At 39.6% G+C, this 26,123-nt stretch overlaps 1 protein-coding gene across 2 annotated transcripts in view; it reads right to left on the reverse strand.

Moving 5' to 3' along the window:
* Positions 1-26,123, reverse strand: part of PLCB1 (phospholipase C beta 1) — an 863,757-nt gene that overhangs the window by 131,494 nt on the left and 706,140 nt on the right. For both annotated transcript variants that reach the window (XM_086335157.1, XM_086335158.1), the window contains exons 21-26: positions 24,251-24,350; positions 23,354-23,458; positions 22,242-22,351; positions 6,689-6,821; positions 4,770-4,823; positions 982-1,201 (exon numbers count right to left, since the gene is read on the reverse strand). In XM_086335157.1, the coding sequence (XP_086191283.1) occupies positions 982-1,201; positions 4,770-4,823; positions 6,689-6,821; positions 22,242-22,351; positions 23,354-23,458; positions 24,251-24,350 (722 nt within the window). The remainder of the gene's footprint in view (positions 1-981; positions 1,202-4,769; positions 4,824-6,688; positions 6,822-22,241; positions 22,352-23,353; positions 23,459-24,250; positions 24,351-26,123) is intronic.

Raw genomic sequence — 26,123 nt, forward strand, 5'->3', positions numbered from 1 at the left:
GCCATTCTCTCCGCCAGGAGGTCTTGCTGACCCAGGGATGGAACTTGTGTCTCCTGCATTGTGTATCAGCTGCAATATGGCTAGTCAACCAGCTGGTCTTGGGCCTACAGGCTAGAACTCAAGGGTAGAACTTCCTGTGTATCTAGTCTCAAAATCTGGTCAAAGAAAGAAATTTACAGGCAAAAGTGAACTGAGGGGACACCAGAGCTGTAGAGAGAGGAGGGGGTTGGGTGGTGTTCCTTCTTGCAGTGGTATAGATCCAAACCATGGTACAAAACACTGAAAATTCATCACCTATATTTCAATGAAAAAAGTCAAGTAAAAACCACAATATGACAATTTGCAAAGGAAGAAATATATATTGACAATAAATATACCAAAAATTCAACTTAATAAAGAAGTGCAGATTAAGATACTAAAAGCATCACTTTTTCCTCCATCAGTTTGCACTTTCATATCTTGCTGATAGCTACAAACTGAAATAGAAATGTCTTTAAATTGATCTAGGGATCTCATTTCTAGAATTTTAAGAAAATAATTAAGAATATGTGAAAGATTTATCCATACATATTTATCACTACATTTGTTGCAATGCTGCTGCTAAGTCGCTTCAGTTTTGTCCTACTCTGTGCGACCCCATAGACGGCAGCCCACCAGGCTCCCCTGTCCCTGGGGTTCTGTAGGCAAGAACACTGGAGTGGGTTGCCATTTCCTCCTCCAATGCATGAAAGTGAAAAGTGAAAGTGAAGTCGCTCAGTCGTGTCCGACTCTAGCGACCCCATGGACTGCAGCCTACCAGGCTCCTCCGTCCGTGGGATTTTCCAGGCAAAAGTACTGGAGTGGGGTACAACCCTTATGTTCAACAATAGAAAATCATTTAGATAAATTGTAGTTTGTCCATTAAAAAAACATTGAAAATGCACACAAATAACACTCTTTCTTTATACTATAAAACAAACAAAAAATACCCATTCAACTTACTTTTTCTTATTGTCCTTTTTGGCTGTCTTTTCCAGAGCTGCTCTCCTTCTCAAGTAGTCGTTCTGGATTTCATTGTATTTTGTAGTGTGCTCTTTGATGAGGTCGGTGGTTTTCTTGTGGTGTCTCTTAACCAGGTCCTTCATTTCCTTGTAGTGCTTCTTTTGAAGTTTCACAAACGACTTCTGCTGCTTTAGCTCTTCAATCGTCTGCGCTTCTACTTCTGCAACAAATGGGTAGGAAAGCTCAGAGAGTGGGAGGGCTGGGCGGGCAGAGCCGCGGCTGCTGAGCAGTTATCTGTCTGACCCTGGCCCACAGGCTGGAGGGCAGGGCTTGGAGGTTGGACGGTGCTCCCGGCTGCTGGCTATTGCGTGCTAACTTTGTGACTATGTTACCAAATTTCTCAGACTCAGTTTCTTTACTGGTAAGTTTTTTAAACGTTGCTGCTAAGTCGCTTCAGTCGTGTCTGACTCTTCGCGACCCCAGAGACGGCAGCCCACCAGGCTCCCCAGTCCCTGGGATTCTCCAGGCAAGAACACTGGAGTGGGTTGCCATTGCCTTCTCCAATGCATGAAAGTGAAAAGTGAAAGTGAAGTCCCTCAGTCGTGTCCGACTCCTAGCGACCCCGTGAACAGCAGCCTACCAGGCTCCTCCGTCCATGGGGTTCTCCAGGCAAGTTAGGGTTCCCCAGAAACAGAGCCCAAGGGAGGGATTCAGGCATGTGTGATCTACCACGGGGCCCTCAGGAGGGGAGTGAGGGCAGCGTGTACAGAAGCAGCAGCAGCTGATGCGGTCTCGGCCGGGGTCTGCTCTGCCTGACCCCAGGGGGCGCTCTGCAGCTGAGACTACAGCGTCAGTTTCACCTTGAAGCAACATACTTGGCAATGACAGTGGGAGAGGCATAAGCTCCCTGGAGAGGGGGCTTCCTTTCAGCTGGGGGCAATTTTCTTTCTTTTAATGAAAGACCTCCTACACAATCTTCATCTATCCCTGTGGTTTGCTGCTGCTGCTGCTAAGTCGCTTCAGTCGTGTCCAACTCTGTGCGACCCCATGGACGGCAGCCCACCAGGCTCCTCCATAGTCCATGGGATTTGCCAGGCAAGAGTACTGGAGTGGGTTGCCACTGCCTTCTCCGTGTGGTTTGCTAATGTTTGCAAATAGCAATACACCTGCTTTGATACAAATCTTTGATGCCTAGAACATCAAATGCATCAGGGCATTGTCAGAGACACAGCTGTGTAACAAGTAGCTCAAAGGGATATAATGAGATATGCTGCATGATCGAGTACCTGACACAGCAGCTAGATATTTCTCAGATGAGAAATCCCTCTTCCCGATCAGTGTGCCTTCCGTGAAGGCAGTTTTCAAAAGCAGAGGAAGTTCTGAGCTGTTAGCAACCAACGTTCACTACAGCTGGGAGCTGGGAGCACCAGATGGCAGAGGCAACTTGGGTGGGCACCAAAAGGATTCACTTCAAGGATCACACAATGTCTATTTCTTAAGGTTGTTATGGTGATGATGAAAGAATTAATGCAGTTTTTAACAGTTTCTGGCTTAACAAATGTGTGCACAGGTTCTTGAGCACCATTTCTCAGGGGCACTATTCACAGGATGGACATGGCAGGTTTGTATGTTTCTCATAAATTGCTCCAGTATAAATCAGTAAGATGAAGGAAGGTCCTTACTGTGATTTGCCCAAAGGCACCATGAGGTTAGTGGTAGCTTACATGACTACATACTGTTTTATTTAATGCCAAGAAAACACTTAATGTGACAGAGCTTGAGCTTAAAACAGTCTGCATTTTATTGATTTATTTAATCAATTTTAGAATATGCACTTAAAAATATGTTAACATTTCTAAAACTAAGATGCATCATATAGTTAATGGATAGTCACAATTTGTTGGTGCTTTTCCTTCTAGGCACTCCATGAGTAACGGGAGACCTGAAAACGGATGGTGCCTTAAATTCAATGAATTATCATTTATTTAGACCTGGATTAAGTCATGGTTCACATGTTTCCAATCCTTTGATGTGAACTTTCCACTTCTGGGAACAAAAATAAGTCATTATAAATATTTAGCACTGTCAAGAGATTCAGAGATAATATATGCCATGAATAACAACAGACCTAAATAGAAAATGGAATGTCTAGTGGATAAACATTGATATCAGAGTAATAATTTATGTTCTTAAATGCTAAGGTCTTTAAGCAATTGAAATATGCTTCCCTTTTAATAATGGATCTATTCTCCTGACATTCAATTCCTTTTGAGAAAGAGGCGAGGGAAAGAAACACGTCCATTTGTTTAACAGTTTCCCTCAGGCCTGAGTGAACTTACTATGGTTGCATAATGAGTTATTATGTTAAAATTTATAATCCTAAGGAATCACTGCCGTTTTGGTGACATATTCAACCCCACTTCTTTAAAAATGATGTGCAATGTGTCAGCTGTGGCAAGTTTTAGGAACAAGGCTCCAGGTGTTCCAATTTATGATTTAAAATAATCCCATTGAAAGTACTATTTAAAAAAAAAAAAAACCTGTGGATAAAAGGCTACTTTTTGAATATGTCCTTAAACATAAAGAAAATGTCCATTTATATAAGGAAATAGATAGCACTCATAAGCAAACCACCCTGATATAATCACTGCTAATATATTGATACAAATACCCACTTTTCATCTATGCATTTGTGTATTTTTAAATAATATTGCAATCATGCTCTGATTTATTTTTTCTCGTTTTGTGTGTGAACATTTTATTGTTTCTCATGGAATGAAGTCTATAAACACATGTTTTCTTTTCATACATTTCTAAAATAATTTTGATGCATATTTTATGTGTTATTTTGGTGAAATCATAAATACACATTCCTTTCAATTTTCACAAAGTGAACAGGCTTCTATAGCCACCACTTAGACCAAAATCAGGATATTATCAGACCCCAGAGGCCTCTTTGTGACTCCTGCCCTTGCACCCACCCTCCATGTAGAATCCAAATCCTTGTTTCTAAGAACACAAATCACTTTTGCCTGTTTTTGCACTTTATGTAGCTGGGATCGTAAAGAAAGTGCTCTTTTGTGCCTGTTCTCCTTTCTCCAACATTATGCTTATAAATTTCATCCATGTAGTTCTGTGTAATTGTAGTTTATATCTACAGATGAATCCTATTTTATTCTGTCACTCAACCACAATTTATTTATCCACTCTCTTGGTTATGGATACTTGGGTTGTTTACGGTTTGGGCTTCTGACCTGTAGTTCTGCTTTTGGTGTACATTTCTGTTGTATATTGGGCCAACATGCTACATAAAGCTACACACTGCTCACTGTATTAAAGAAAGGTCATACCAATTTTAGTCCTACTAGTTTAAGAAACTTACTGACTATAAGTAGTTGCAAACTGTATCATCATTCTCAAACACCGTGTATTCTATGGTCACAAATAGTCCATATTCTGCATTTCTAAAACATGCTTTATTGTGGGTACTTCGGGAAGACTGCATTCCTGTTCATTGGGTCACATTTCCAACATGAAACTATTCCTTGATTCCAAAATATATGAAAATATGTTATTTTTTATATCAATAAGGTCCTATCTACCAAGTATGGTTACTTCTCTGTGATTACATTATGTAACATGGGTTGAACCAGGATATATCTGTAGATGGTTTTAGAAAAGAAATACCAATCATGTTATATTTCAAAGATAAAATTTCCTCTCTTCTAAATACTTACACTGTGTAATATTCAGGTGTCTAAATCCATAGGGGGCAAGATGGTATTTACCTGTTAAAACACTCTGAATAAGATCTTCTGTTTTGGCAGGTGCCTTTACAGAACCTAAAATAAAAAGACAAAATAAATAGCCTCCTATAACTTTTAAAATTATCTTCTTCCTGTAAAACAACGTTTGGCTCTGGTCTCTAAGTTTCTTTATTACAGATTACAAATTCCTGAAGAAAATTATCCTAAAAACATTCTAAGACATGTCTTCATTTTGTAATTTTGTGTCAAACAAATTAAATGTGAACCTATATGCTCCATTTATAGAGAGAAAGGACATCTCTCCACTTTGAATCAAAACTCTGTCAACAAATTCAGTTTTGACAATGCTACCGCCACCTTCTGGCAAAATCAGGAGTGACAAGTGAAGACCACTGGTAGGTCAGCAGGCAGGAACAAAGTTTCAGGCAAGACCTATTGGGTGCCAAAGTCACTGGTTAAAAGTTTAAGGAGAAACAGGATAGTCTCATGGTCTTGAAGTCTCTCCCCCAAGATATTTATTAACTATAAAGGGGAAAAGTACAACTCTAAGTGGGGGAATCAGGCAGGTGGCACCTTAATCAAGTAACCCAACATGAGGTACAGCAACATCAGGTATTCCTGACATGATGCTCTGAGAACAGCATCGCTTCTGTGACGTTCCTGTCACAAATGCACACCTCCAGTCTACCTGTGAGAAAACATCGGGCCAATCCAAGTTGAGGTGCCGTCTACAAAATAACGGACCAGTACTCTAAAAGTACACAGGGCATGGAAAAATGAACAGACTGAGGGACTGTTGCAGATTCAAAGACGCTAAGGACACATGACAATTAATACAGTGTGGGATCCTGAGTTGGAACCTGGAACAATAAAGACATTAGTGGAAGGCAGGTGAGGTTCAAAGTCTATGGTTTAATTCAAGGCACTATGCCAATGTTAATTTCCTGGTCTGACTCTGACCGATGTTAACACCAGAGAAAAGGAATCCATCTTTGTAATGTATTCTGTGTTATTTCAAAAATGGTTCTAAAACACCCAGTTAAAAAAATCAAATGCTAAAATGCTAAGTTTTATCCTACTCTCAAAAGCACAAGGTTATTCGCTATTTAAAAAACTTATTCATATTCTAGAAACACACAGAATGTTTGTATTTGGTACATAAAATCTTCATTTGAAAATATCACGTCTTGTTTATACTTGTCACTCCTTAATATTAATCTCAACAATCTCCTTTCTTAAGTAGCCTCCGTAGGAGCAGAGAAGCTAAAGGGAAGAATTTTAGGATCATGGAGAATGGTGTCAGTTTTGCCTTCACTCTACATTAGCAACATGGCCTTCAAGAAGTAACTTGTTTCTGCAATTTAAAACTGCAATTTATTCATCTGTACTGTGGGGACGATGGTGGAATCAGCCCTCAGAGGCCTGGTCTGAGAGTGAAATGAGATAATCCATGTGAAGGGCTGAGCATGCTCAGCACGTGGTTGGCACTTAAAATCAGTGAAAAGTGAGCTGGAGAAAGACGGGAAGGAATTCTTGGTAGAGACTTAATTTAGTGAAGCAGAACTAAGAATGTACTTCTAAAGCATAAAGTATAAGGTGTTTGAAGAACCCCTCAACACCCTGCCAGCAGATGGACCAACATCCATTAATAAATAAAGATATGGGGAATCTGGGTGATATTTTGTTTTGGTTTCACAAGTTATCAGCAGAGCCAGATGAGCATTTACGAGTCTCATAAAGGACTTACGAGTCCTTCTTTCTTTCCTCCCTCCCTTCCTTCCTTCTGTTATTCATCCCTCAGCAAACATTCCTGGACCGCCTCCTAAGTCCATGTGTCTCCCTCGCCTCATGATGCTAACTCAGTCATGCTGCCCGCTTTTAGTGTGGACACACTAGAGACTGCTGTTTACGTAGTGCAGCTCTTTCCTCGGAATATTTACCTGGAGCTGGCTGGCTGTGCAGAGCCTGGGAGGGTGGTTTGGGTGTCAGGGACGTTGTGTGATTCACCCCGTTTTCTGCTGGAGTTGGCCTGGCTTCACTTGGAGCTTCTGATGGTGTTTCCCCAGGATCAGCCTAAAATCATAGACATACTTTCATTTTCCACACTTCTTACAGTTCTTTTGTTATCTTCTGAAACCCACAAAGTTACATTTGATGCCATTTCCACAACGCATCTGGACTCTGAATTATCACATTTGAATCTATGTGGAAAGCAGGATAAAAACAGCATGGTATTGAACCATGATTGTGGTAGGTTAATTGTATTAAAGCCCCAATATCTATGCCTTCCTGTGTTCTGGCCCTTGAGTGTGTCCTCCCATACTGACAGTGGAATTGAGCATGTGATTTGCTTTGGTCAAATGAAAGAGCAGCAAACTTAATGTAAGCAATGGATTGAAAAGCCGTGTGCAAATGTTTCTTCTCTCTCAGACCCCTGCTATAGCCATGGAGCATGAGAATCCATGTGGAGGCGAGCTGAGTCACACAGGCAAGGACATCCTGGACCAGGCAGCCCCAAGCTGACCATGGAAACTTAAGTGAGTCCAGCTCAGATGAGCTGAGACTAGTCCAGATCAACAGAACTGCCCAGCTAACCAAATGACTCATGAACAATAATAAGCAGTTGATGTTGTAAGCCACTAAATTGTAGGACTATTTGTTATGCAGCAGTAACCAACTGACAGTGGTTATAAGTGTTGATTTTAAAGTCAGACTTATCTGGGCTATAAGGCCCTGCCACTTATCAACAGTGTGATATTGAGCAAGTCACTTAACTGTCTGCCACTCATTTTTCTCATCTTTATTGATGAGGATATGTATTGGACTGGCCCAAAAGTTCATTTGCATTTTTTGAGACACCTTACAAAAAAAACTCAAACTTTATGGCCAACTCGATATGTACTGGGGATCATATTGTCTACATTGTAATGCTGTTTAGAGAATCAAGTAAGTTACTATTTATAAAGTGCTTAGAATAATTCCTGGCCCACAGTATATATGTGCATGTTAAAGAGACAAAACATTTAAGCTTGTATAACACTACCAATGAATAATAGTAACAAATACATCAAGTGAAAGTGAAGTCGCTCAGTCACGTCCGACTCTTTGCCACCCCATGGACTGTAGCCTACCAGGCTTCTCCATCCATGGGATTCTCCAGGCAAGAATACTGGAGTGGGTTACCATTTCCTTCTCCAGGGGATCTTCCTGACCCAGGGATCGAACCTGGGTCTCCCACATTGGAGGCAGATGCTTTAACCTCTGAGCCACCAGGGAAGCCCTATTAACATGTATGAAATTTCAAGACTTCCCTGGTGGCTCAGACGGTCTGTCTACAATGCAGGAGACCTGGGTTTGATCCCTGGGTGGGGAAGATCTCCTGGAGAAGGCAATGGCAACCCACTCAAATATTCTTGCCTGGAAAATCCCATGGACGGAGGAGCCTGGTAGGCTACAGTCCACAGGGTCGCAAAAAGCTGGACATGACTGAGCGACTTCACTTTCACTTTCTATGAAATCTCTACTGCATTCCCTGTAGCAGCGAGTCTGCTATGCACTGTGCAGAGCAAACATTTAATGTTTGATGAATAAATGTTGATCTTAATAAAACAGTTGCCTCCATAATTATATACCATCTCAGTGGTGCTTTCTGGGGTTCTACAATTCTTTTCTCAGAATTACCTTCTGAGTTCAGGGTGGATTTTCCTGACAATGAGGCTACCCCAATGCTCTACTTTGCAGTATCATTAAAAATATAATTAGGAAATGGCCAGAAGTCATTTAGAGCCCAATGTTATGACATTTTGTCATGTAATTACAGAAAGCAGGTTGTATTACAATAGCATTTTTAGAAAATGTAAGATGAGAATGAAAATAATTACTCTCATTGTCACAAGTGGCTTTTTTAAAATTTATTTTAATTGGAGGCTAATTACTTTACAATATTGTAGTGGTTTTTGCCATATAAGTGACTTTTAATCTGTCCCCCAAAGCATCTTTAAAACATGTTCCAACACTGCTTTTGGTGATGGATGGCAAACTTATTTTAATTCAATGAACAATCCCTGTTTACCTACCACAGCCTGCTCTGCTCAGAGCTGTGACGCTGAGATGCAAGAGATGAGCTGGGGTCAGTGGTGATGGTGGGGCAGGGAGGCAAGAACCTAGGCCTGTGGAACTCACGATACAGAACGCTGGCTTCTGAAAGATGGCTGCTCTGAAGGGGGAAGTTCTGGTGTGTGTTATTCAGTTACATCCATCAGGAAAATTCTCCTTAAAATCATGATGCCCAGGAGGGGATTGCATATTTTTTGTTCAGCAAGAGATTGCAACCTGAAGGCTTATGGTTCCACTAGAGTGCATGGAAATGCTAAGTGTTGCCAGATTTTAAAATGAAGGAGATTTTACCTTAATAAAATGGATTTCCTACTTCACTTGAAAAATCATATAGGGTACCACTGGACCTGCAATCTCACTCTGGATGAGAACAGAGGGGTTTCTGCTCCTTTAGCACAATTCCATCTTACTCATTTACCTGCCTTGGTCCTGTAGTCACTGGGTTTGCAGGAGACACTTGAGAAGAATGAACTATCAGAGATGTTTGACCACAAAATTCCTAAAGAAAGTGTATTTACATTGCACAGAAGAGAGCTGAAGTAAAGGGAGTGCTGGAAAGAGGACTGGGTCATCAGCAAAGTTACCCTCAGCTTTGTCCTCTGGCTTGAATACTGTGAGGGAAAATTTTACGCCTCCCAGTTGTAGGGGGTCTCCACCGTCATCAAACTCAGCCACCTGGGAAGTAGGGACAGAAGGTGCTCTGTTCCATGGGCAATCTGGAACCCATTTATATCCGGGCAGGTTTCTGGAACCATGAGGGGAATAAACTAGATTCTTTCCGGTATGACAGCTAGCTGATACCAGCCATCTGGAGGAAGACAGGGAAGAGGACAATTTTTATGGAGCAAAGAATGGAGGTGGTGGAAAGTCAGTTTCCATGAAGGCAATCATGTGTGGCTGCTTTTTGGCAATTAGGAGGAGTGTCAGGGGCCCTCAGGCTGGAGGCATATTCAAAATGAACGCAGAAGGTTATTTCACCTGTATCCAGTTTGCAGGTATTCCATGCCAATGTGTCCCCTTGGGAAATCAAGTTCAATCATTAACTCTAGTTGAGATGCAGGAAATAGAAACCTGTGCTTATCAAGGGTGTGTAAGACAAAGCCCTTACATTCCAGAAATTGATATAATGTATGAATTCAAAGACATTTTTAAAAAAGCAGATACATGTTGGCTTTCCCTTAAGAATCCACCTTGCAACGGAAGGGACACTGGTTGGATCCCTGATCTAGGAAGATTTCATATTCCTTGGAGCAACTAAGCCTGTGCACCGCAACGACTGAGCTCAGGCGCCCAGGAGCCGGTGCTCTGGGGAAGCCACCGCAGTGGATCGCAGACACAGGACAACGAAGCGAAGCCCCCACCCCCCGCAACTAGAGAAAGCCCGTGTGCAGCAAGGAAGACCCAGCACAGCTGAAAAATAAACAGATTTTTTTTTTTTTAAAGCAGATTAACGTTGAGGAAATACAACTGGCAAAAATTTTGTAGTTACAACTGAGGATCAAGAGATCGTCAAAGCCTGGAGCTGGATTTGGGGCAGGCTCTGGATAAATGCTTGGTCCGGGGGTCCTGCTCCAGGAAGGGCAGGCTGCATGGCATACATAATCCCAGGGTCACGTGGGGCCCCTTGCACTGTAACAAGCAGTTGGTAGAAATGATGGAGATGAGCAAAGCAGACGAGATGGAATGCCACAGGGCGAAGCGAGGCTGTGCCCAGACCTGGAGAAGGAGCCGCTTAGAGCGGTGACTGCTTTCAGCTCGGGCTTCCAGGAAAGTTGGAAAACTGCGTTTTTGTCAGCTGTCTCCCATTTTAAAACCACTGAGAAGCCAAACAAAGCTCATCTTCAGAGTGCATTTGGCTGAGAAGCTGCGCACCTGGGCTCTGCGCTCGGAGGAGAGAGCTTGCCAGGATTTCAGTCCGTCTGGGCCAGCTGTGGGCCCACCCGACGGCTGGAAACCGAGTGGGTGGGGCCACCTGCCTGCACTCCCCGCCCACTTTCCTTATCGGGGCCAGCAAAGGAGGGCAGAATGCTGAACGCTAAGGACTCGGGGCCCCTTGTGCAGACTGACCCTTGTCAGAGACCTCTTAGGATTTCCTGGAAACTGATTATAAGCTAGTGAGAATTTATAGTGGCATAAGCATCAGACTGATGCTTAAAATATGTTGCTAAAGAAGGGCAGTATATACAGATTTGAATTGGCATCTCCCTGATGAAGATCACCATGTGCCAGACACTGTCACACATGCCAGCTTCATCTCAGCCAGCAGGGAAAGCAGTCACTCAACTCCATCAGACGGCGGAGATTAGTTGTTCAGTCGCTCAGTCGGGTCAGACTCTGCGATCCCATGGGCTGAAGCATGCAGGCTTCCTTGTCCTTCACCATCTCCCAGAGCTTGCTCAAACCATCAGGGGCATTAGTAAGTGTCTTTACTAAAGACTCTGTTAAAAGTCACTAGTAACTTGCTGGAAGCCACAATGTTAACAGGGGCATTAATGTTTGAATATATGTTACAGTCTAAAGTCTAGGTTTTTCTACCGCATTAGTTCACCCTCTATTCTGATAAGAGCAACTTAAGCAACTATAATAGTAACTTACTTTATTGATGAGCTACAGAGATGTATAAATGTAAACATTATTCTCAAAGAGCTTACTCTGTTGCACTAAAAAAGCATTCGTGTATTAAAAATGAGTTGAATAAAACAGCTAAACACAAGAATTTGTGGGAGGGAGCCCAATGCAATACTATAATTTCTAATATCATTGAAAGGTTGAATAATTCACATGAGATGAAATGCAAAAACCAGATCCCTTGCCCCACTCACAAGCATAAGTGGAAGGCAATACTTGTGACTTTATTTCTCCCCAGTCCAAATATTCTTTTTCATGAGTTAGAATAAAATAAACCTGCAATCCTTTCTCATTGCACTGAAAATTACAATAGAAACAAAAGAACTAGAAATATTTTCTCAATTTAATGGCAAGACTCTTGGGATCCAATTAAACAAATTTTCAAGGAAAGAAGTTTCAGAAGTTTATTTCACTTGCACTAAATTTTGCTTATGTGAGTAGAGAAAAATGAGTTACAACAGAAATAGTTCACTACTCTCCAGTGGCCAAGTGGAAGCATTACACTATTTTTCTTTCAAAACATGAAATAGTAGACGTTTTTAAAGCCAAGATTTTATAAAAAATATTTTTATCCTTCCTATTTCCAATATGAACAGAAAAACCTTAAAATATAACATAAGTGGATCAGTAAAAAATATAACTAGAAAGACCATTTTCACAAGTTTTAGAGGAGGAAAGGCTACGTGGAATGCTAGGTAAAAAGACTTCAGTCCCAGGCATTAAAAATTGGGTCTGACAATTAAGCAATAGAGAACTAGCATTTAGGGAATTTAGGGAGGAGGTTCATATGGTAAAGTAAAAGGTTTTCCAAATACCAGATGTGTGACTAGGCTATTGGTGGTGTTGGTGTTCTGCCTGAGTCATCTAAAAATACAAAAGTAATTAGACTCCAATTAAAATAAATCAATTAATTAAAAAAAAAAAACCACAGTGCCTTCCATGTCATTGTTAGGATAATACTATCTTCACTTGGATGCCAGAAGGGTGAAGGCAAGGGCAAAGTCATTACTGTCTCCAGAATATTTAGGTCAAGGCTCATAATTTCACCATGTAGAGATCTAGTTCACTCAGGATTAATTCAGGCAGTGGAAGTGGCTACATCAAAACCAGCCTTTCCCTTAACAAAGAGCTTTCTTAAACACCTGTACAATTGGTACCTTAAATTTATACTACTTGAGTGAAATTAGATTATGTATCTGCCCCACATTTCTAAAAAATTTACATTTCTAAAACCTGTATCCTAATGTATGTGTTCTAAAGCACTGAGGGATGATGTATGCTAATATTTGCAGCCTACTTTTAAATGCATTAAAAATCAGATGGAATAATGAAAGAATAGAGGGGTTACATGTGTGATCTATATATCCATACACAGATGGATATATATGTGATAAAGAAAATGCATCAAAATCGGAATTGTGGAATCCAGGTGATATACGGGTGCTCTTTGTATAATTCTTTCAACATTAGTGCATGTTTGAAAATCTTTATAATACGTTACGACAAAGCCTCTATCTTTTTAAGAGTCTATCAGAGTGAGTTAGAAGCAAAAGACAGCTTTAAGGAGCTGAGCAAATTCATTTGTTGATTTCAGTTTTTGTCATCATATGTGTCATCATCATTCAAAGAAACTATCAGCATTCACGAGGTATCTCTTTGATGAAGCCTTAGTGACAGCTGCAAGTTACATGCATATGTGTGAATTTTAATTAAAGTCAGTTTCTTCCTCCAGACTGTAAGGACTATAAAAGCATCTGATTTTTCTAATCATTATATCTCTATATTGCCCAGTATGGAAACTGACACAGTGTGTTAAAAAAACCCAAATTTATTAAAATGAATGCATGAAGAAATCGTTTGTTTCCTCCTCATGTATAATCAATAAACGAAGTATTAGTGACAGAGTCCTGAAATTAAAGAACCACTTGAATGTTATGATAAAAAGATATTTTTTGAATGAATGAATCAATGGGTGAAAAATATGAAGATGCTGCTCTTCCTGTTGTCTGTGGTTAGAGAATCTGCATTTAATTCATAGTTGCAATAATTTATTTAGAAGGAGATTAAATGGTGACAGGACATAGCTCTGCTGAGTATTTTGTGTTGCGTATGTTACTCTTTTTACCAAATTTAATTTATTGGAAATATTTTGATATAGTCTCCAAAGAAATCAGCAGAAACAAACTCTTTGAGTCAGGCAGAAATCATGGATTTCTCCTTTAAAGAAGTCGTGGACCAACCACCCTTCACATTCATTTTTTTGTGTCTTTCATATTAATTAAGTGAAATCATTTGGCAATGACTATGGCCTATCACTCACAGAACATATTCTGGGTCTGTGATGACATGGAGGGTGGGGTGGGGTGTGTGGAAGGGAGACGTGTATGCTTGTGGCTGATTCACATTGTTGTAGGGCAGAAGCCAACACAGCTCTGTGAAACAAGTATCCTCCAATTACAGAAAAAGAACAGATTCTGGACAATTCCCCAAGAAGAGTTTTTCCTGTCACCCTTCCCAGTTTCCAGACGACAGTTGAGAATGCATAGAATTCTTGACTTTGTAATTTCATTTTGATTCCATGTGGGGAGAGCCACGTGCTTGAGAGACAGACATAGGGCTCCAAGCCAATGGTTCTCAACGTGTGGCCCTGGACCGGCAGCATTAGCGTTGCTGCAAACTCGTCAGAGTGCCAGTTCCTGGTCCATCCCAGATCTGCGGAACCAGAAACTGTGGGGGCAGGCCCAGTGATCTGTGTTTCTAGGAGCCATCCAGGTGATCCTGATTCACAATAATACTAACGTCTGAGAGCTCCACTACTCAAAGCATGATCCAGCAGCACCGGCATCACCTGGAAGCTTATTAGAAATGCATAATTTTGTGCCCTGCTCCAGACCTATTAAATCTGAATTTGCACGATAGCAAGATCTGTATGCCGGAGAAGGCAATGGCAACCCACTCCAGTACTCTTGCCTGGAAAATCCCATGGACGGAGGAGCCTGGTAGGCTGCAGTCTGTGGGGTCTCTAAGAGTCGGGCACGACTGAGCGACTTCACTTTCACTTTTCACTTTCATGCATTGGAGAAGGAAATGGCAACCCACTCCAGTATTCTTGCCTGGAGAATCCCAGGGACAGAGGAGCTTGGTGGGCTGCCTTTTCTGGGGTCGCACAGAGTCGGACACAACTGAAGCGACTTAGCAGCAGCAGCAGCAGCAGCAAGATCTGTATGCAGATTAAAATTTGAGAAGTCTTGCTCTAAGGCAGAGTGAAAAACTGTCATTTTTTAAAATTAGTGCCAAATTCTTAAATAGTGGATAAAGTGTCAAGCTTCCATCTTGGAAAACTTAAATGACATCCAATGCCTTATTGAGTTTAAACACTATACGTTTTTGAGAGCACCACCTTGGACTTTTTGCTATTGGATTATTTTACTGCCAAAATTCACACTAGACCATAGGATATTTTTCATCCTGAATAATTAAACCCTTTGAAGATGGCCAGTGTGCTACACACAGAACTAAGAAGTAAATGGTTTTAGATAAATTTCAGCTCACTTATAAGAGCATGGGTGAGAAAACTAAAAAAGTAGGCCTCTTGGAATAACTGAAATTTGAGTATTAGCAAATAGCTTTCTCTTTCAACATTAAAAGGACGTGAAGATCACTCACACACTTCACCTGTATCATGCACATACAGATGATAGAGGGCTAGCAGGCAGTGTACAAATTAACCTAACAGATCCCACATATATAAACTGAACTCTTTGAAGAGTCAAGTGCTAATAATATCCAGTGATTTAAAGGAAGAAATCTTGACATTTGATTAAACAGAATACTGAATTCAAAGTATTACTATTTAAGGTAAATGTCTTATATTCCGTGCTCAGTCTTCCAGGTGACCTGCTAAAGGGGCCAGAAAGATGAACAAGGGCTAGTCCTTATTAAAGGTTAGTAGAAAACTACAGTTTTGTTATTGAGGTAGTGCAATGTGGTGTAGTGTTGACCTTTGCTACTCAGGGTGTGAGCCATGCAACGATGCTATCCCATCGCTGGGGCTTGTCAGAGATGCTGAGGCCCACGTCCTAGCCCAGACACACTAAACCAGGGTCAGCATGTTGTCATGATGCCCCGCCCTGCACATAAACTTCCAGCAGTGTTGATGTAGAACATGAATTCTGGAGCCAGATTGCTTGGATTTCAATCTCAGTTCTGCTCCTTAGTATCTGTGTGGCACTGGGCAAGGAATAGAATCAGTCAGTGCCTCAGTTTCTTCATCTGTTAAGTAGGAATAATAAATAATCATTAAGAAATACGGACATTTTAGGACTTCACATGTGTTAATAGATGAAAAGGGTCAGAATGGTGCCAAGTTCACAGGAAACACTCAGTAAAATATTTCTTCACTCCTTGTGCTGAAAAGAAGTCATGTTCAAATAGTGCATTTGGAATATCACATACTATTTTGCAGTCAAGCCACTGGATATTTACTTTATGCTCTTCAGAGGTTTATTTTGAAAAAGAGAAAATAAAAGTGGTACTGATATCTCATTAGTGGCATCGCTCAGTCGTGTCTGACTCTTTGTGACCCCATGGACTGTAGCCTACCAGGCTCCTCCATCCGTGGGATTTTCCAGGCAAGAGTACTAGAGTGGGGTGCCATTTCCTTCTCCAGAGGATCTTCCCGACCCAGGGATTGAACCCAGGTCTTCTGCATTGTAGGCAGACACTTTACCGTCTGAGCTCATCAGTCATCTCTAATAACCACATTAAACTAGTAGAGCTGTGGAAAATTTATTTTTAATTAAGAACTTTTGTAAAGGAATACTATACATTCATAGAAAACATGCTAGAATGATGACCACCAAAAATGTTAACCTGATCTGCAAGATTACTGAGAGGCCTTTTTGTTTCTTTATTATGTTTTAAAATTTTTATACACCATTTTATCTAGAGAAGTAACTAAAAATATTATAAAGCCTTAGTAATGACTCAGATTAGGTAACTTTCTACGACTTTACTAACCCACGATCCTGATTTATGACTTTAAAAGAGACAAAATAAATTCAGCAACTCAAATCTATTATTCCTTAATTTCTAATTATATACTGGAATTATATATATATATATGTAACTATATATTTTTTTTCACATGATCTGAAACAAATGTCTATTGTTCAAAGCAATGGGGGAATTTTTAAATTTCCTACTTTTTTGGTTTGCCAATTACCTATGAAGACAATTTATTAGACTATTATAATTCTGGGAATATTTTGTAGTTCAATAATGTCTTTCATTTTCAAATAGAAATGACCTTTATAACTACCAAGTTAAAAGGATTATACTAAAAAAGTCTTTGCTGCTAAAATAGTGTCTCCAGTGTCTGCCATGTCCTAGATAGAATTTTCTTTTGAGAAAACCATAGTTACTTCTTTTCAGTGGCCTCATTCAAACAAACTTACATTATTACAAGACAAAATAAAGGGCATGCTGGTGTTCAAAGGTGTGAAATGCCATTTTTCTCGCAGCACTATATGGTAAGGGCAAATAATTTTTCTTCTTGAGTTTTAGAAATGAGGTCAGTTAAGGGTTTAGACATTTCAAAGGAAAAAAAAATGTATTTTCTACAGGACCATGTAAAATTTATGCGATTCAATGTGAAATTTATGTGATTCAATGCTTCTAAAATTATTTCTGCAACTGAAAATGTTCAAATATTATTTGAGTGTAACCAACATTATACATTTACTGAAAATCCTTATGACCATTGTTTTAGAGGAAAAACAAAAGTAATGTTGACCTAAAATTCTACTTCTGTATTTTTATATCCATTATTCTTATATTCTCCACAAATAGCTTTTATTTAAAAAAAAAATTAAAGTATAGTTGATTTACAATGGTGTTAGTTTCAGGTTTACAGTAAAGCAGTCAATTATATATATATATATATATATATTTCAGATTCTTTTCCATTATAGGCTGTTACAGTTCTGTTTGCTATGTGTGCTGTTTATCTATTTTATATATAGTCGTGTGTATCTGTTAATCCTAAACTCCTAATTTGTCCCTCCTCCCTTTCCCTTAGGTAACCATAAGTTTGTTTTCTTTCTTTTTTTTTTTTAATTTTATTTTATTTTTAAACTTTACATAATTGTATTAGTTTTGCCAAATATCAAAATGAATCCGCCACAGGTATACATGTGTTCCCCATCCTGAACCCTCCTCCCTCCTCCCTCCCCATACCATCCCTCTGGGTCATCCCAGTGCACTAGCCCCAAGCATCCAGTATCGTGCATCGAACCTGGACTGGCAACTCATTTGTTTTCTACCTCTGTGGGTCTATTTCTGTTTTGTGAATAAGTTTATTTGTATCACTTTTTAGTTAAGTAAGACAGAGAAAAAAAATATTACATGATATCACATATACGTGGAATCCAAATAGCTTTTTGGTATGTGGTATCTGGTACTTTGAAAGGACAGTGACATAAAAGATCTGCAGTCTCAAAGGCCTTAGGTCTCCTACTCTGCAAAGTGACATTTTTCTCATTAGAGAAACAGTCTCTAACTGTTTCATTACAAGGCTTTTACCTCTATTACTATATTATATAAGCTGAAATTGGTGGTGTCTTGAAATCTCTTCAAGTCAGAGCTTACTCCTTGGAGAAGATGGCCAACATCTAGGTACAAGTCGATGATACAGAAAGTATTGTTTTGAAATAGTAGTAAAACATAATTTTATCTGAAAATGCTTTCTTTAAACACCTATTTTTTTAAGAAAATAAATTGCATCCAGTTGATTAAAGAGATTCCTGTTTTCTAATTAGAGAAGGCTTAATAGTAATCTAATTATATCTCCATATATTATCTTTCGGAGAAGGTGATGGCACCCCACTCCAGTACTCTTGCCTGGAAAATCCCATGGACGGAGGAGCCTGGTAGGCTGTAGTCCATGGGGTCACGAAGAGTCGGACATGACTGAGCGACTTCACTTTCACTTTTCACTTTCATGCGTTGGAGAAGGAAATGGCAACCCACTCCAGTGTTCTTGCCTGGAGAATCCCAGGGACGGGGGAGCCTGGTGGGCTGCCGTCTATGGGGTCACACAGAGTCGGACACGACTGAAGCAACTTAGCAGCAGCAGCAGCATATTATCTTTACCATGAATTATATTTTATGAAACATGTTATTAAGTTAAAGTCAGTAGAAGAGAAAAGAGTTTCAGAGCTTGGAAACCCACTGATATCTAAGGGGAGCCTTTAATTTCATATTGGTGTTTATATGAGTAAAACAAGAAATTCACTAGTCTTAATCTTTTCAAAGGCCATTACAAAGAAAAAAAAAACAATATTATCTTTGAAAAAACACTGAAATTAAAGATGTAACTATTGTCAAACATTTAAATTCTAGTTCCCAGAAAAAAAAAAAACAGAAAGTGTATTCAATCTTTGGGATTCCTTATTAGCAGAATTGTACTTGGGATTCTTGTTTGCGTGATAAATTGAGAAGATGTTCTCAGGTGAAAACTGCAGGGAAGTGAGGAAAACAGACTAAGACAGGGAAACAAGATAAACCCAGAGTGGTTTCAGCTGGAGTCTAGCCTCAGCCTGATCCTGTAGCGTGGCGGGTGGGGTGGGGCATGGGAGCTTGAACTGCAGCATTGAAGGTGCCCATCCAGAAGCGAGAGCCTGAGCTGTTATTCTGTATCTGACAGTCACAGGACACAGTCACCTCCTTGAAAGAAGAATCTGCTAGACATCTGATAGAATCTGCAAGGCAGTTCCTATCAGCCTAGGCCAGGCTTCTGGAGAAGTGTGCGGCCATGAGCTGTTTTCAGCCCACCCTGCAGCAGCTCTGCAAAGGAACTCTGGGCTGGTACCAGCAAAATCTGCTTAGAGCATGGATGACATGCTTGCTCTCTGTGCCCTCTGGACCAGCCAAGCAGTGAGTGCTCAGACTAACTGCTCAAATTCAAGCAGTAGGCCTAAGTGGTGCTGTCTTTTTTTTTTTTTAAGTGGTGTTTTTTTATTCAATTCTTTTTAAAATTTATTTATTTATTTAATTGCAGGATAATTACTTTACAATACTGTGATGGTTTTTGCCATACATCAACATGAATTGGGCTTCCCGGGTAGCTCAGCTGGTAAAGAATCTGCCTGCAAAGCAAGAGACCCTGGTTCCATTCCTGGATCATGAAGATCCCTGGAGAAGGGATAGGCAACCCACTCCAGTATTCTTGGGCTTCCCTGGTGGCTCAGACAGTAAAGAATCCACCTGCAATGTGGGAGACCTGGATTTGATCCCTGGGTTGGGAAGATGCCCTGGAGGAGGGCCTAACAAACTACTCCAGTATTCTTGGCTGGGGAATCCCCATGCACAGAGGAGCTTGGCAGGCTACAGTCCATGGGGTTGCAAAAAGTTGGACACAACTGAGCGACTAAGCACAGCAAAGCAACAACATGAATTGGCCACAGGTATACAAGGAAAAGCTTTACAGACAAGTAAAAGCTAAGTGGCTTTTAACATATGAAAAAGAAACATATGCTAAGTATAGGTGTCAAAGACACAACGTTGGAAGTAATTCATGTCTACTGTTAGGTGTACTTTTCCAGGAGTGTAAACTTTCCCTATTACTCCATTTTCTGCATACAAATAAAAACATTATTTATGAAACTTTCCAGGCTAACTTCAAATTTCATCAAACAGGACAATATATTTATGGGTTCTATAGGATATGATGCTTGCAGTGTAAATAAGAGCCTGAAAAATTTTATTTTGACATTAGATATTTTTCTTTTTTTAAAGAATATTTATTTATTTGACATGCAGGATCTTCACTGTGACATGCAAGATCTTTCACTGTCGTGTATGGACTCTCTAGTTGTGCACACAGGCTTAATTGCTCCTCAGACATGTGGCATCTTAGTTTTCTGACCAGAGATAAAACCTGTGTCCCCTGCATTGCAAGGCAGATTCTCAACCACTGGACTACCAGGGAAAACCATATTTTTCTTTTTTTCATTTCATTTTCTCTCACATTCAATTAACTCAACATCTTAGATCACAAATTTCTAAAATTCTATACAAAAAACAAAGAAATAATCATAAATGTGCTAAAAAACATAGTTATATGTTTACTGAAGACCTATTTAAAATATTAAAGTATTCAAAATATCCAATTAAAATAGAGATTAGAAAGATAATGTGCAGCTATGTAATGGAAGATTACAAAGTTATTAAAAGTCATGTCATAGAATATTTTAGGACATGGAACTGTTTGCATTAAATGAAAATAAAAGGTTAAAACACAGATTGTGAATATTATCCCATTTTATGAAAAAGTACTAATTGTGCATAAAGAGACTAGCTGCGTGTATACCCCTTATGTGCATAAAGAGACTAGCTGCGTGTATACCCCTTATGTGCATAAAGAGACTAGCTGCGTGTATACCCTTTATGTGCATAAAGAGACTAGCTGCGTGTACAGTGTTGGGAGTCCCAGGTGCCATTAGCGGTAAAGAGCCCACCTGCCAATGCAAGAGACATAAGAGACGTGGGTTCAATCCCTGGGTCGGGATCCCTAAGAGGAGGAAATGGCTACCCACTCCAGTAATCTTGTCTGGAGAATCTCATGGACAGAGGAACCTGGCAGGGCTACAGTCCATAGGGTCACAAAGAGTCAGACATGACTGAAGTGATTTAGCACACATGACGCACACGTGTACAGTGTTATCTCTGTGTGGCTTGGGTGTTTGGATTAAAGGTGATGTATTTGGGATTTTCTTTTCTCATTTCCATTTAAAAATTTTTCTATGACAATTCTAGGTTTCTTTATTCTTTTGGAATAAGAAAAAGCTGATTTAATAATATCAACTTGAGTGGACTTGCTATTAAAGAAACCCAAACAAATTTCAAGGTTTTTTCCTATACTGATAATTCTCCAATTTTTCATCTGTTTCCCTGAATCTATCCTCTGAATATTCAAATGAAGTGTGAAAATAGCTAGTTTTTAATCACTATTTGTAATGTTTATGTCATCCCAATAATCATGAAATTCTATTTCAGTCTACATGGAAACTTCATATTTTTTTTTTAAATAAACACTTCAAAGATTTTATTCAACTCGATTAATTACTAAATCAATCAGATGACAAGGCAAATTCACCAGGATTTTGAGGAAGCTTCATATTTTTAAACTTCACTTCTAATATTTCTAGGCCCTTTCTTACCTATTCTTTGCATTGTGACATCTAATTTAGAATAACACACCAATTATTTTGGGAATATGTATTATAATACATAAATACACAGTAATAATAGTTGCCACTTTGTGGCCTATATAACAACAGGTACTGTGTTAACTTTTGTACTATAAGAAATCACAAAAGCACTTCGAAAACCCTGTACTTTAAAGACAAAAGAAAATGATGATGATCTTCTTCTTTTCTACATGTTTTATTCACCTTTAATCAACATGAAATGATCTAGAAAATTTCCCCTCAAACAGCAAGATGTCTACTGTTTAATGTGGTCACAAAAGAAGATGCTGGTGGTGGCCACAGAATGCCAAAAGAGAATGAAATATGAAAAATTCAGGGTATCTTCTAGATGTTTTGGGAGATGAGGCTGAACTCCACTAAAGTGGTTTTCCAGTGTTCTCTTTTCCTTTCCTGAGGGTGATGTTATGTAGGAAAAGCTAGCAACAAGATTCGGAAATCATGCTTCATGCCATGCACAAGGCTAGAACAACCCTCTCACCTCTTTCTTCACTTCTTCTTCATCTTCCAGTGTCAAAGCAGCCAGTTGTTTAGCTCTCTGCTCCATCAGATTCACATATCGGATTGGATTTGACAAAGCTTCAATCACATCTAAATAGGAAAGAGACATTTTAGATTGATGGTCCTGGAGATACTGATTATCCACCATGCATCAATCTATCCATCCATCCCTTTATCCATCCTTCCAATCACCCATCCATCCATGTATTTGTTCATCATCTCTCTACTTGTCCATCCATTTACTGATTCACCATCCATCTTCCATCTACCCATATAACTATCTACTTATCCATCCAACACTTTGGAAATGGACAAGAGCCCACTGGCTGAACCTCAGGAAGACAGAACTCAAAGGTCATCTCTGAGTCACACTGGACAAGCTCCAATTCAGGATGTGCCAGTGCTCCAAATTTTTAAGTTTTATTTGAGCATTTCATCCAATTCAGACATGGCCCACAAATCTGTCCTGTTTCCCACACTGGTGATTCACAGGGGAGACATTTCCCATAGAAAGGCTGCTTTACAGACTGTTGAAACAACCCAGTGATTTAGCAATATGGGTATCATTTGAACATGATGCTGTCTAGCTGGAATGAGTTATGGCTGCTGTCTTCAGATTGGACACCTGCTCCAAGACTGCCATAGTCTCCACCACTTCCCAGGATCTTCCACTCAGGTACCTTGGCACCACAAGCATTTAAATGTATGATTCCAGGCTGACATCATCATAAGTTAATTTCTATAGTTTAAGATTTCACTCATAGAAAGGGTCAGGATTCTAAAACTGGCTGAAGGCAAATTCACTGCACAGACCTAGATAGACTGTGTAGTATCAGGTAGCATTGGTTAGAAAGTACTGAACTCATGAGAATAATATTACCAATGGATAAAAATGCTCAATAATTTATTGAGATTTAAACTAAAATTTATTCACAAAGGTTTGATGAATTTACTTCTAAACATGCATACAAACATAGAGGTGATTCTGAGGTCACACTCTCTTGCCTTTGTTTAGTCCTGTTTTCTTTCCACTGAGTCACAAAAATACGGATGACCCCAGATGGAGCTATCCTTCCGGGTTAGGTGGTTTACCTGCATATGTGTCTGGGACATAGTCCTTCACCTCTATGTAGACAAAGAGCGCTGGCAGCATGAGAGGCTGGTTCCTCTCATTCCTCAGACAGATGTAGTGATAGCCTGGGGGGTGACATGATACCATGCATCACAGTTTCTCATAATGCGAAACATCTGTTCAATCGGAGTACTTATTTCAGATGACTCTGGATGACCAACAGCTTACTTCTACCTCATTTTAATCATATGCTCTTGACTGATAGGCTATTATTTTTCTCATCAAACAGGAAACTAATGTTGACTCTGATTTTTTTTCTCCCTTTCCAACCCTGTTTTTCCCCACAAGAGAGAATTTGAAACCATGTGTCACAGATTGAATTATCAGTCCAAATTTGTGCCCTGTATATGATTTCTTGGTTGGGGGGTTAGCCTGTTTGGACAATGGGATGTTAGTGATGTGTACAAGCAGAGGCTTCACACGCACTTGCAGATACAAGCGTGCATCCCACTGGGCTGCCGTGAGATGCCTGGGAGTGCAACTGCTTCTTCACCTGGAGCCCCTGCGTGAGCAGGTGTGGGAAGCCCACAGCCTGAAGCACAGCTGCACAGCCAAACCTCACCAAGCCCTACTACTCCATGCCTGTGAGCACGAAGATGAAACGCCTTTTATAAGCCTTTTAATTTTCAGGTAGTTTGTTACACATTACATCTGGCAAGAGTCGACTGGCCTAGTAGTCATAGCACATCACAAAAACATAATATTGCCAGATGAAATATATAATCTCATAATCCTTTTTACAGAGTGAAACACCAAAACAACAAGTAGCTTCCTACATCATTCTTTAATAATCTTCTAAGGCAGTGATGATTTTCTTTACAACTTTGATAAAAAGTTTCCCACAATGCTATCCATACCTGGCCGAATTGCTTGTACTGGCAAGATTCGGTGACCAATAAATTTACCTCCTTCTTCATAAACTGCTATCCTCAGACAGGCTAGCGAAGGAAGAACCACCTATAGGACATTGAGAATACATGTGGTTACAAAAAGGAGTGACTCCCAGAGAGAATTAGAAAGGTAATATTCAAACAGGCCCTACTTTTCCAAATCCAAGTAGAAGTTTCTGCTGAGCCAATTGATAAAAAGTTAAGTTACTGCTCTATAATTTAGATTTTCAAAAAGAGAAGGATTACCAGAGATATGGCTTCATCTGTGTTTTATCACCTTTTCAAAATGAGGAATCTGTTCAACAAACAGACCATTTTCTTTTGACATGAACATTCTCAAGGCAGAAATGACAAAAGTTCTATGTTTAAATTCTGTGAGTTAATGGTTTAATCACAGTTTGAGCATTCACTATTATATTTTCAAAGCAAACTACCTTTGTACTTTGGAGCAAATGCAAAAATTATAAAGTAGCTTTCAAGGATAGCTTTCAAAATAAGATTGCTTTATTTATTTGTAAATTCCCAAATTAGCCATAAGTAGTACTCTTGCCTGGAAAATCCCATGGCTGGAGGAGCCTAGTAGGCTATAGTCCATGTGGTCGCAAAGAGTCAGACACGACCGAGCGACTTAAAAAAAAAAAATTACTTTTTTTTTTCTCTCAGTGTAAAACATCTGGAGTACATATGCAACTATACTATATCAACATGTCAAGACCATGAGGCCAATTATACCTTAGATATGTATTTCTTTAGATCATAAGAAAACTAACATTTATTGACTACTTTCAATGGGTTAGATATTTTCTAAATGTTTTCAGTATATTTAGAAAATACTCATATAAGAATGCTATGGTGTAGACAGTATTACTAAATCCAATTAACATAAAAAAAAAAAAGCTGGAGTGCAGAGATCTTTACCACAGATAGGATACCCTCTTTGCAGAAGACTGCCTTTGTAGATATTTTGGCCAGATAAAAGCAAAGTGATAAAGAGTGCACTCTACTTTCTACTGCACTTAATGTCTTACTTTTTGTTTAAACCATGTGTGAAAAAGATCTGGTTTTTGGTGAAAGCAGAGGGAAAGACAAGTTGAATGTAAAAGGTGACTCTATCAGATAGAATCCAGACAAGTTACAAAGACCAGTACCAGTGGTTGGAGATCCCAGGAGTTTAATTGCTGTGCTTTTTAAAGGAAGCACGGAGATTCCAGGAGTTTAACTGCTGTGCTTTTTAAAGGAAGCACGGAGATTCCAGGAGTTTAATTGCTGTGCTTTTTAAAGGCAGCACGGACTTCCTTTATTTTGGCTACCGTATTACTCCCTACTTACCATTCCACTTCATTCGAATTGTAGTGAAGATATATCATTTATCACTTGTATTACGAGAGGCTATGAGTTAAAATTACATGTTATTCTGGTCTTCCAAATGAGGTATCCTAGAATTAACTGATTCACAATTATGAAAAATCCAAGCAAGCAATTCACAGAAATCTTGAGGTTTTCAAGATAGTTTTGAAAATGCTATTATATTATTAATGTGTAACTTCCCAAATGAAACAATAAGTAATTCCTCATTTCATATTTTTTCCAGTATGCTGCTGCTGTATAGAACACCTGAAATGACTCTTTGCGACTCCATGGACTCCTCTGTCCATGGGATTCTCCAGGCAAGAATACTGGAGTGGGTTGTCATTTCCTTCTCCAGGAGATCTTCCTGACCCAGGGACTGAACCCAGGTCTCCCACATTGTAGGCAGATGCTTTACTCTCTGAACCACCAGGTAAGTCATAAAACACCTAGAAGAAGCATTAACATCTAACGTGAAGGACATAAGACCAAC

This window comes from Bos grunniens, chromosome 13, assembly GCF_055505025.1.
Source record: "Bos grunniens cultivar Pamir isolate PY7600 chromosome 13, Bosgru_T2T1.0, whole genome shotgun sequence".
Taxonomy (NCBI): domain Eukaryota; kingdom Metazoa; phylum Chordata; class Mammalia; order Artiodactyla; family Bovidae; genus Bos; species Bos grunniens.